The following is a 13,051-nucleotide window of genomic DNA, read 5'->3' as shown; positions in this document are numbered from 1 at the left end:
TATTTCGACCGTATCGGATAATGCGCCGGCGGTCACGGTCAACCGTTGGGCGATCGGAGTGTGCGGTTTTTGGGGGCGACGTTTTCTAACCCGTCCTCCTTCGGGGGAAGGCAGCGTCGCTGCTTCCATAAATATAGACATGCTGGTCGCTTGGGGGAAACAACTTACTGCCTTCACATTCTGTCGCAGATACAGTGTGAAGATGTGTCGAATGAACGAACCTTAAGCGTAGTACGGTTCGCGCCTCTTCAAGGTCTGAACTTTCCATCCGGTACACTAGGTGTTAGTACGGAGTTCACACAACTGCGCACATCTTGTGTCAGGAAGGTCAGATCCCTGAAGATTGTCCCTGAATGCCCAAAACCTAATTGGACCTTCAAACTACACCGAACCCCCACCAGACAGCCTTGAATCAAGGTCACACGCTGCCCTCAATATATAGCGCGAGGCCGTTGTACTTTTCGCACTCATTCTCTTGTTCGTCCTATAGCTGTTGCGTTCCTCATCGGCGTGTCTTTTTTCCGGCGCAAAGCACTGAAGCGGGGAGATTCACAGACGACGATAACCATCAGTATTAAGTCAAGTTATGTGATGGATCCCTCAATGGCGATAGCTTGCCGTCGTTCTCACCTAAATATGATCAGAGCACTGACAACTGCTGACGACCGGGAATCATTTGTGTATCTCGACGTTACACCAAACAGCGTCAGGTCCAGCGAAACAACACTACGTATCAAAGCTGAACATAAGTCAAGAAAAATCACTTAATGTTTTGATCGGTTACAGACTGGCGGTACTAAAGTTAGACTGAAGAATTTTCTTGGCCATATAGCTGCCTCAGTCGTGAAACACGAACAGACGTCCCGACCAGATTGACCTGTCAGTGCTGATTTACATATCGTTTTGTGTTCATTCTAATACTCAAAGTATGAAACGACGTGCGATGCCGTCTTCTAGCACTGGTTTAGAAACAGCTGCAGGCACCTTTACAGTGATTTCATGCGTCCAACAATGGTAGCCACACCATTGTGTTGGTTCAGCTGAAAACGAATATACACCGTAACCAGAGCTACAAGAAAGTTGTGTGTGAAAATAGTTTGGCGGGTTTTAATCATTATCAGTCCATTTGCCCACTCACCAATCAAATCTAAGATATCTCTCAACCTAGCACATATCCAATTAATGCGTGTTGCGTCCTTTCATAGATAAAGGGGAGATGACCAACAACGTGGCCCGTAGGTGTTCATTCCAACGAGACGTCATGGACCAGCAGTAATAAACATGCTTTAGTCGACGTAAAACAAGCACCGGACACAGCCTACCGTCTCATTTTAATAGGTCACTTGGAAAGGGACTGGTCAACTGACTGGACGACTGATCATTCGTCAATGTACTTCTAGCGACCCGTCACCCACACACTTGNTCCCAGTCCCTCACTGGATCACGAGACTTGTCTTTTTTTCATACTCACAAACCACGTCACATTAAGGTGATTCATCGGAAATCGATTGTCTGTACCGTCTAGTGAGCGTAGCAACTACTCATGTGCTGACACCCACGTACACGCAAACGAACCTACATATAGGGAAACCGAACACAGCACACACAGACTCGCGCGCGTGCAGGGAGCAGGGAGTCCGCCGAACTCCCAGTCCACGGACAACTATGGAATATGTGTAGCAGCCAAACTGCGGAGGAAACACGTTCCCACCGACCGGACTTTCGCCAAGGGACTCCCACATCCGATATGTTCCTTTTTTTTACTCGCTCTTATTTTCGCATTGTATTTGTTTTTATACGTGTCGCAACCACACCAAAAACCTCTATTAGTGCACACACACCTGATTTGTATTATGGACATCATCAGCAGCTGTGCACTAATATACTACGCGTGCGCAATCGGCGGAAGCTAATGAAAAACTGCTTGGTTTACTGTTGTTTGAATAAAACTAACAGGGTGACAGTCAACATTATTACATTCTTGCCATGTGGTCGAAGTAAATATGTGGCGTAGACGTGTCAAATGGCTTACGTGAGAACGAGGGACGCGTCCTAATGCAGCGAATAAATGCACACACGCATGGGGTAATAAAGCAAATTCAAATGCTTTGTGAACGAAAGTTAAACTTACCAACTTCGTAGTTCTCTCGTTTTATTGACACAAAGTAATATCTCATGCACGGTTCGCTCTCCGAAGCTGAAAGTGATAACATTTCACATGGATTGTTACACGCCCTGAAGTGGTCATCATGCTTCTTTAAGCGAAATTTGCATGGCATAAAAATCAGACTGAATGTAAGAACTCCTGCTGGAGTCATGATCGCGATGTGAAACGAGGAACAAAACTCAGAAAACACAAAAGACACTCATTCGAGGGATGAAAGCACCAGGATAGTAGGACTTATTGATTGAGTTATTACGTTTTCTACTACCCTACTTCTCTCGAAAAAAGGCCTCGATCGATTCCAGTTGGATGTCCCTCTCTGATGAAAATGCTTTCTTGGGTCGTCCGATACGGATACACCTTTGTTCTTGTTGTAACCGCAATGAAAAACCAAAGGCGATGAAGTATTTTATTCTGGTCATCAATTCAAAAACCAGTTCTTCATACAGGCCACCTGTTTTGTCTACAAATATTTTCACCATATTCCACACCTTCTCCGGTATCATCATCATCATTGTCAGCTGTAATAACCGTACTCGTCGTACAGTGGTTGTAGCTGCCGCAGTTTCGATCACCGATAATTTGGGGGGTAGGTAGCTGCGCATTGCAGGCGGGAGCTGATAAATTGGTGCATACATCCAGCACTGTCAGTGGGCTGTCACGTGGGGAGGCAGCCTCCATGGGGAAGGATTTAATTCGGTGGAAATGGGGAGAACGGTAACTGAGATGCAGTTGGAGCTGCTGATTTTCTTGGGTTGGATCAACTGTGACTGGAGCCAAGTCAGAGCACTGATATAGGAAAAGCACTATCTTTACAGTCTCATGAACTTCAAACAATATGGACTCAACGAAGTCACTTCAAATTTCCTTTCCCTGATCACTAGCAACCGGACTTTGTTGTTAATGCCTTGTTTTTTTTTTAAATCAAATGTTGTCACTGTTCTTAGCAAACGCAAAATAAAAAGCATGAAAGGCAAACTGAAGCGGTGAATTTCTAAGCGATTCACCTTTTAAACTTCGGATTTTGTTTTGCCCATATCACTATTGTATGTGGTACACCATCGGTCCCTAGTATACTGGCTAGCTTTCTGCCGTTTGTTACCATGAGAAGACAGTAGAATGCGATTGCTCCATGGAACAACCTAATTCACCAAGGTCTTGTTTCTGTTCCTCGGCTTCGGAATGATTATATTTAGTGAAAAAAAGCTCTGAGAAATTGATTTCCCCAGATCGGAGTGACTAGGTTTGAAGCTGTTCCACGGATCTGTCCAGCCTACTCGAGAAACACATTCACTTGCAAATCAATTTGTAGATTGCATTTCAAAAGCAGAAAGTCTAAAATAAACATTTCTACGATGACAGCAGGTTCTTAGAAAGCGACCGCGGAAATTGGTACATGTATGCACAGTAGTTGTGATTTTTCCTATCCAGTGTGGTACCCCAGCAGTAACCTAATACGAATATTTTTGACGTTCACATGAGAGTATACTTTACTTTGGTGAAACATAACCGTATACATCAATCAGACTGTTTTCTTGTTCATGGGTATTTTCATGTCGATATTCCATAAAAAGCCATCGTGAATCAAAGGATTATCCATCTTCGGAAAAATGAAAACAATGGTAAACGGGGCTCCTGTTGTGCTCTAATCTGCATTACAGTGGTTGTTCCTCAGGCAGGTGTGAAATGGGATCAACATAGCTTCTCAAAGGTCGCGGTGTGGTCTGGAACGCGCGGCTGACGTAAATCAACATATAAGTTCGAGCAACGCCGTTCTTGCTAATGCTCGTTTCATTAAAATGCATTCGTCCACCTCAAAATCACAATGCAAAGAATGATTCACCGGCAGAAAGGCCATGGAAACTCACTTGTTATGCATTCAAAATTTATCAGTTCGCCACCTTCCCCACTTGGCATACAAGGTGAACTGCACAACGCTCCACTCAGAGCAAAGTGGATGTGTCTGAGTGGGACAAAAGAGGATTAGCGCTTTTGTGATTGAAACATTTGTTTCGCAAAAGAAAAGTACCACAGCACCATTTTTTCACTGTATCTCTACTGGCAAGAGGTAAATGGAAACTTGATCGGTAACACCAGAAAGTAACTGACGAATTAAAAAGAATTCAAGCGACAGAGTAAGATTTGGAGGGCCGAAAATATGCACCATGTGTGCAAAAAGACTATGGATTCGATCAACCAGATACCGTTTACTATCACTACTTTACTCGAATTGCATATGTCGAACAGACCCATTTCTGAGCAACTTGCGCATCTACGAGTACTTTTTTCATCATTATTAAAAAGTTAGGGTTAATGTGAAGTCCGCATGACAGCGAACCTAGTTCAGAACAAACGGGTTTTGGACATCAGAAACTTTTGGTTGAATATTCACCCTGTCGTACTGCGCCAGCGTTGAAAGTTTTTTAACCCCTCCAAACGTGTCAGAAGTTCCAATTTTTTTAGGACTGGAACAAAAGCGCAACTAAATTCTGAGATCATCTCATAGCGTCCTGCATCTGAGAGAGCCTTTGCGTACATATTCATAATATCGGCTTGGTTTTGGAATCCGTTACTTCCTAATCTGTTGTTACGGTACTCTGGTAGGTTAGAGTGTGAATTTACTGACCGGAAGGACGTGGTTCGAAGGTACGTGGTTCGAACCCGACCTCTACTTCTCGGCATCCCCTGTCTAGGCTTGGGCAATCTGGCAGTATCCCAGTTATCGTGTTGCCTTCCGGTGGCATGGCAGTTAGGCCCCGAAAGGATGCTACAGCTAAACGAAAGTTAACGAAACGTTACTGTACCTTTTGCGCCCCCGATGAGTTAATACCGGGTTTGAAAAAGCCATATCTAATACATTCATGTAAATGAGAAAATGCAAGCCCCGGATATGGTGACAAACGTGAAGTTTAATCCTTCAGCAGTTCTCTTCATCCATAAAGACAAGTAAGTCTATTCTGTCCTAACATCCGGGTGCATGAGAGTCTTATTAAAAGTCCATTTTTGTGGACTTGCTCATTCAGTGAGAAAAAATGGCTTTCCAGTCCACTGCCACCCAACTACAACGTATTTACTCTAAATACAACCAAATTTCAGTAGAAACAGGCATTCTTACTGACTTTGGATCACAAAAACTTCAACCTATTGCTGACGGTATTGACATTTTCCCTCGAAAAAAGCGTTTCGAATGACGTCATGTTGTGAGAATTGTTACTTCATTGGTGAAAGCAAAAAGTTGTCGAATGAATAGGGGTTTTATTCTACAAGATCTATATGTAGCGGTCTTAAAAACTTCGCCTAACCAAATAATTGGAGGCTTCAGAACTGATTGTGTTTCAATGGCCCTCTGAGGGTCGATGATCCACATCTCTCCTAAACAAAGAGGTGACGGATGATCAGAAGACGTGGTGTATATTGCGAGGTCAAGCTTACACTCAGTCACGGCCAGCTATGTCACCGAGCAGGTGAGGCGTGAGTCAGACGCTTTCATCATGAAGTGCTTCTTTTGACCAGAGAACTAACACAGGGAAAGTCATTGTCACCAAGTCGGGAAACTTGAGGCAAAACACTCGGTCTCAGGTAGTGTGCAAACCGTTTAACCAATTGAGATCGGAAATGCAAACTAATTCCGCAAAAAGCGATTAGTTAGTGAACATGAATATCAACTCATAAGGTTTCTTGCGAAAAGTTAAGCACTTTTAAAATTTAACACCATTTGAAACGAGTCCGGCAGTCTCTATTCCTGTCAATTCAGGGGCACTCAAAAATCGTTCTAGTTCACCCGTCACGAGGAATTTAAGGCGAGGAATATCGGCGAGCCTGTGATTTATCCGTAGGGTCTATTACCGATTTTTAGCAACGCGCTTCCCCGTAGACTGAAGCCTGTTTTGTTGTGCTAACATTCTTCAAGGAGGATCGACGTTCACATCACAGTATTGTCGAAGCGTGTATGGCTAACACATAAAGCACAGAATCAAGGCTTTGAATCAGTTGAGCCCACATGGCTCCTTTGGAACAGCCATCTCTCTGTTCACGAACAATCATTCTGATCAGTTCACACCAAAAGATTGCCAACTATGGACATTTTGTTGGATTAAAAAACGATCTCTTCCATCGTTCACCACCCTGTCTTACTCCCCAAAGCCTATGCCGCGTATAGCGCGTTCAGTCAAGTGCTTATGCGGGATTCCATCGGTGTAGTTCGGTATGACAGGAAGAAGATATCAGCCCACCATTTTTTCTAATTTTCAAATCCCATTGACCATTAAATGACCTAGGTCATTCTGGTTACTAGTAAATGAACGCTACTGTTCTACGTTCTTACCAGACCAGTAGCCTTTCTTTGAAGGGGAGATAACTGTTACATTCAAGGGCTAGTTACCCGAATATCATGTTTGGAATGCTCCATCGCGTTGAAACTAGTCTTGTTCGTGTCGGCATTAGTTGTGTGTCTACAATGGCTGTCCCAATACCAGTTACAGACACTGCTACCGATGACCGAATGGTCGAGTGAATAAAGCAGTAGCCAGGAGATCGCAGGTTTGAAACTCCTTGCTGATGAATTCCAACATCATTGACCATTGACCATAAATTCGTTTTACTTACCACGAAAAATCTCCACTGAAAATTCCAAACGCTTTTCTTATTATCAACTAATGTCTGGAATCCCAAGTGTCTATTTCCCATCGTGGTCTCTGTTGAGGGGGAATCTGGCCCTTTGCGGATACATAGAGTGTCCTCTATTAGGAGTCTGGTAGTGGTAGCTCAAATTTCTTCATTTTCAACTCAATTCTCCCTTGACCTGTGTGAACTTGTTTTGGCTTGTGAGGGCCCTCTTTGGGAGCTTAGTTTGGAAGGTAACTGTAGACAGATGATTGTGCGCTGTTCTATCGGTCCTCTTTCAATTTATTTAAATGGATAACATTCAGTGATACCGTCGTTCAGCTGTAGCATCTTTCCGGTGCCTAGCTGCCAGGTCACCCGAAGGGAGCACAAGGACTGGGATACTGCCAGGTAGCCCTACCTAGACTTGGAATTCCAGAGACATCGGTCGGGTACGACCCACGGACCACTTGTCAGTAAATTCGTGCTCTAACCACTGATACATCTCACACCACCGCGCTTATGCAGTTATAAATTGGTTCGAGTGATAAAGTGAGCCTATGTACAGTGGTTACAGTGAGGTACACTGGGTCCATATGTCACTTGTTTAACACCATGCCACACAAAAACTAAGTACCGAATCTGAGGTATTACCCTATCTTCTGCAATTAGATAGGAACGATTAAGACCTATCCCCGTCGGTGATCAACTACTAGCTCTGAAACACAATGTGAATTATTCACGTATCAGTTTAGGTGAAAAGAAAATTGTCTTACTTTTCATTGTTCGGATGCAATGTGAGCCGTCGTATTTGTCCGGAAGCACTGTAGGGTACGCCAGTGAATGACTCTCTGCATGGACGTAGCAAATGTTCATAAGCCCTCTTTGCGCGTGCCTGCGAGGGTCCGGCCAACTCGGTTTCGGGCCAGTTCAATATCTAGTGGTAATGTGGAGCAAGCACTCTGGTTGTCTCTTTATTTGTTCGGAAACCGAACGTATATATTATGAGTAATGGGCAAATAATGGCTACAAAGCTGAAATTCATCCGGAGGGGGGGTGATGTGTTAGTAAGCTCAAAATCCAAACTTTCCATAATCTTCTGATCGTTGCACTCGAATTGTCATCCGGTCAAACACTACGAAGGCTAGTAGCGGGTGAACCCTCAACTCACGGATTCCCGATGATCCCACAAATTCAAACGGGATTTGATAGGTTGTGAAATGCTCAAACTCAAACAGATTGAAAACATTGGCCAATAAGATCGGCACTCACTTTCACCCAGGAGCCTGGGGTCAAATCGGTCGTTATTAACCCGGAGCAAACGATAAACTTTGATGGTTCGAATACAGCTATAGCGCCCTCGGCAACTCGTAGGCCATTTCTATACATCGTCACCTGTTGGAAGGCTTGCTGCCACCTGGTATCCGTAGGTTCGACAACCAGAACGACGATTAAACGATCTTCTGGTGAATCGAAAGGACGAAATGTGCTGTATAGTCCCTTTTGGGGCATATGATTGGCTTTGATTTGTCGCCTTGCGCTATTCTGTTGCACAGTGACCTGAAGAAATATACGAATACGAACAAGCTCAAATGCAAAGCTAAAAATTTGGTAGAGGCAAAGTGATACCATCTTACGTCCACAGAAATCAAGTAAGCGAGAAACAATAAATGACCAGTCTGTGGAGTAAAAGTAAAGCAACGGAAGCACTCAAGTTAACTTCCCCCGGGACAGACAGCTGGGCTTCTTCGTGAGGCCTTTTTTCCGAGCAATGCAGTTTTCGGATGGACTTCTACTTTCGTCGGCATTCTTCCAGACAGGTGCTAGATATGGAACCTGATACATCATAAACGAGAGATTCAGCTGGGTTCCGGGTAGGTCTTTCACAAGACCGAATTTGTTCGCAAATGAGTGTATTCCACTAGAAACCTATACTCATCGTCTGAAATATTATGAGATATTACAGATTTAGTTATTTGTCACTAAAGAAATCGTCATGTCTAATTCTACTACTGAAACGCAAGTGTTCTGCCGGTGGTGACCCTGGAACACAACTATACCCAGGAAGGCACCGGCTGCTGCAGTAGGCAAGTAAACCATGAATGTTTCAATTGACCATTTGTTATCCTGGGTATTGCTTATTCCCGAGATTCGAACTCTCGAGTCGTCCTCCACGCTCATCCATTCACTAACTTGCATACATCTCCTATATGGAGTTCTCTGCTTCTCCTCAGGATACGAATGCTCACTAATATACCACTTCATAGTGGTCGTTGCCAGAGGCTCGCTGGTTAATCTGTTAGACCTGGTACGTGCAAATGGATTACGTTGCACATGGTGATCGAGCAAAATGACCACTGTGCAAGATGTGCACGGAGTGAACCTGAAGTGCATATTTTTCCGGTTCCACTTTTGGAGAAAAGGAAGAAGGTAAGGAACCATGTTTGGAATCGCTTGCATCCGACCCAAACCCGAAACGGAACTATACCAGAACAAGGTAGAAAATTGTATAGACGTAATGCACTACTCTGTTAAATGTATGGTGATATCTCGAATATCATGCCAACTTAAAAATGAGGCGGCCTAGTACAGCATATAAAAACGTCATAACCGAGAGACTCAACATGGTTCCAGGTAAGTCTCCTCTAAAAATCAAACTGATATGCGAATAAGTGTATTTCGCAAAAGTAGGTAATTACTTGCTAACTAAGGTGATGTTCTAAATGGAGCAAGAGATGTTTTCATAAAGAAAACTACTCACAAGGTTGCTGAAAACTTTTCGACAGCCCATGACCGAATTGATTTCTCGAAAACAGTCCGATTTGGGTTCAAGTAGAACATAAGGTTGATAGAAACTCGGAGACTGCGCCTACCTGATGAGCCCGATCTTCTGGTGAATCGAAAGGACTAAATGTGCTATATAGTCCCTTTTGGGGGATATGATTGGCTTTGATTTGTCGCCTTGCGCTATTCTGTTGCACAGTGACCTGAAGAAATATACGAATACGAACAAGCTCAAACGCAAAGCTAAAAATTTGGTAGAGGCAAAGTGATACCATCTTACGTCCACAGAAATCAAGTAAGCGAGAAACAATAAATGACCAGTCTGTGAACGAGTAAAAGTAAAGCAACGGAAGCACTCAAGTTAACTTCCCCCGGGACAGACAGCTGGGGATGTATGCACTAACTGAGCAACAAACATATTCCTCTATGGCAGGTAATTACGAGTTTGACGGTGAAAGATTTGTTGATCTCCTGTAACTCATAAACATCCAGAGACGTTTGATGGCACACGTGGCCTGGTCTCAAATTTCGCGCTGACCTCTCAGATACCAGAAGACGTCAAAGCGGTCCGCAAAAAGTCCATTTTAGATGTGCGAAACTTCAAAAAACATGAATGAAAAAACAGTGAAGCGTTGTACGCTCTCACTCGGAACACTTACCGAGCACGTGCTCTGGTCACAACCCACAGTCACATCGCATTCACTTCCGCCTTCCATATCCCCAATATGTACGGACATGGTCTCGGCATTGTCATACGGCATACTGAATATGATCGTATATCCTGCAGAAGCGTTGTATATCGGTACATCTCCTGTTTCATCTGACAGATTTTAGAGAAAAACGCATCAGTTTTCAAAGCTTGTTTTCGGTATATGCATCTAAATTGCGACCAGTGCAGGATACACTGGTTGTATATCAAGCCATTATTGATCTATTTTCAGCGTCTGGCGATTAGCTTGCAAAGGTGTCGTCACCACCAGTTCGTGATTGAATAGGTACTTCCTTCTAACCTGATTGTTTCTACATGGCTTCTAAGACTGTGCTTGATGTCTCCTGATGTGACTGCCTATGAATGTAGCTGTAAGCAGATGAACAAAAGTACCCAACCAACGATTGGGGACAACACTTTTGCAAGCAAATTTCAAAGCTCAGCGAACAGGTCAACAGCCCACTGACCTATACTCAATCGATGCACGTGGGCTACTAAAATTTCTACAAAAAGTAGGGTACATCAACAACAAAAAACACTTAAACTTGTAGTACCTCGGAGTAGGCTCAAAAACCTTGTAAATAAGTTGATATTCACTTTTTATCATAGGGGTGTAAAGGACTGTTTCCACAGTGGTTCTCTCACAAATATTCACCATGTCTGAGCATTACAGTAAGTGCAAGTATTCCATTGATTCAGTTGTCACCCATCAATGAGTTTACATTATAGCAAATAATATGATAATAATACGACAGATAATTATATAGTAGATATAACTCATAATTCCACTGTCAATCTCGGGATTACAAATCTCATCATCTCGGTTTGCTTTTCAGGACCGTCAATTGGATATTAACAGCACAGTGATTGAAAGTAAGCTCTCATGACTGGGTACAGTAACGTAAAATACACAAGATTCAGTTGGTATGTTCATGAGGACGCTTGAGAATATTCACTTTTTAAAAACTCTGCGCAGATGAGATAGCTAGTTACCTGTCTAGTAGCTTGTAAGAGGTTAGTTCGCGTTCGCAAATGAGCAGCTTTGCACCGAAAGGCGTTTTTCCTTTCACTGGTGAAAACTATTTGGAATGAATGCATACAAAGAACTTCTTACGTTTCTCCACACTACCAATGAAAGGAAGGCCCTCGCTGCAGAGTTGTTCATTAGAATGTGCCAACTGAACAGTTACAGACTGTTGGACAGGGGAGCGAAATTCTCATATGCATTTTCTTTACAAAACTGAATATCCATCTTCTTCTTGAATGCGTCTTCCTGAACTTTCTTGGATATTCATTGACTGGTACTCAGTTCCAAGCAAATGCTACGGAGCGACTCCACAAACTCCGTAATTGATCACAATTTTCAAGAGACGCAGAGCGGATTTACGAGAAAACATACTACCCGCGTGCCCCCATCAGTAGTATCGCCGGTACACCAGAAGTACAGAGAGCTCCTGATCGTACGGCCTCCGTCTAAAAGTTAAGCGGAAAGGTCAATGTGGTAATCGAAAGCCGCCAGTTACACAAAGCCACTCAGAACTGACCTTAACATCGATTTGGCTTACTCCTAGATGAACTGTGTCCAGTATAATGGAATGTTCGATTGGAACAACCATCGAGCGTTTTGCCTGTTATATTGTACTTCATGAGAGTAATCAGATAAGGAGGTTAACGTAAAGAGTAATAACTTCAGTCTGGTTCAAAATCACTTGTGAAGTTGGTGAGAATATTTGTCGTGTATTATTTTGTGCTTAGCTGTTCTACTTGTCGGTCATTAAATGAACTTAACCACCTAGTCTCTGGTAGATAAGGTTGCTGAATCTTTCCTCACCCTATAAAGTGAAGGGCCACATACACATATAGAAGGTAAAATAATTCCACCAAATCGGCCGAAGTAATTAATACAATCAAATTAAAAATATTATACATCTGTGCATAAGAATATATGTGTCCAGAGTTTCTACCACTGTCACCAGGCACGACGTAGGTAACCTGTCCTTTGGATCTCAAAATCTGTCACGTGGACCTATGAAAAACAAACCTAGCAGTTCCGGAGATTCTGTATGTTTCACTAGTTTGAAGAATAAAATTAGATCTAACCTATTACCTAATTACCTATTAAACTGTGTAGGGGAATGTTACCTGGCACAATTGCTTGTACACAGACATTCAGATCAAGCCTTCTACGTTTTTTAACAACCGATGTTCACACCGATTGAGTGAGAAGCGAAATGGTTGCCCAACAACTGGTGTAACGGTGGATACTACTGATGAGGCATGCTAGTAGTATGTTTCTCGTAGATCTGCTTCGCGTCTCTTGAAAAGTGAGATCTATTACGGAATCTGTGGGGTCGTTTTGTAGCAGTTGTTTGCATTTGAGTATTGGTCAGTGAATATCCAGGAAAGTTCAGGAAGACGCTTTCAAAGAGAAGATGGATATTCAGTTTTTATAAACAAGATGCATATGAGAGTTTTACTCCACTGTCCAATAGTCTGTAACTGTTCAAGTTAGTGTTTCACTAGTAAACAACTCCGCAGCGAAGGCCTTCTCCCTTCCACTGGTAGCATGAATAAAGGTTTGGGTATTTTGTGCAGTGAACGCAAAAGTACAAAGAGTTACAAATACTGAGATGTCGAAATTCCGTTTAATTTTACCAGCTATCCACGTAAAAAAACAGCACTAGGTAAATCAAGGTAAATCAAGGTTATATTGGTCTAAAAAGCATTTTGCTTTACAATGACCAAAGGATATTGGTGTGTGTGTATGTATACAGATAAACGGAATGATATGA

General features: G+C 42.9%; 1 protein-coding gene across 1 annotated transcript in view; it reads right to left on the bottom strand.

Moving 5' to 3' along the window:
• Nucleotides 1-13,051, bottom strand: part of T265_03394 (hypothetical protein) — a gene marked incomplete at both ends in the record, with an annotated part of 66,033 nt that overhangs the window by 27,329 nt on the left and 25,653 nt on the right. Inside the window, 5 exons of the mRNA XM_009167863.1 lie at nucleotides 2,132-2,197; nucleotides 4,033-4,127; nucleotides 7,543-7,703; nucleotides 8,039-8,326; nucleotides 10,210-10,370. Coding sequence (XP_009166127.1) covers nucleotides 2,132-2,197; nucleotides 4,033-4,127; nucleotides 7,543-7,703; nucleotides 8,039-8,326; nucleotides 10,210-10,370 — 771 coding nt within the window. The remainder of the gene's footprint in view (nucleotides 1-2,131; nucleotides 2,198-4,032; nucleotides 4,128-7,542; nucleotides 7,704-8,038; nucleotides 8,327-10,209; nucleotides 10,371-13,051) is intronic.

This window comes from Opisthorchis viverrini, assembly GCF_000715545.1.
Source record: "Opisthorchis viverrini unplaced genomic scaffold opera_v5_48, whole genome shotgun sequence".
Classification (NCBI taxonomy): domain Eukaryota; kingdom Metazoa; phylum Platyhelminthes; class Trematoda; order Opisthorchiida; family Opisthorchiidae; genus Opisthorchis; species Opisthorchis viverrini.
Note: the sequence above shows the minus strand (reverse complement) of the source record. Positions and strands in the feature narration are given on the sequence as shown.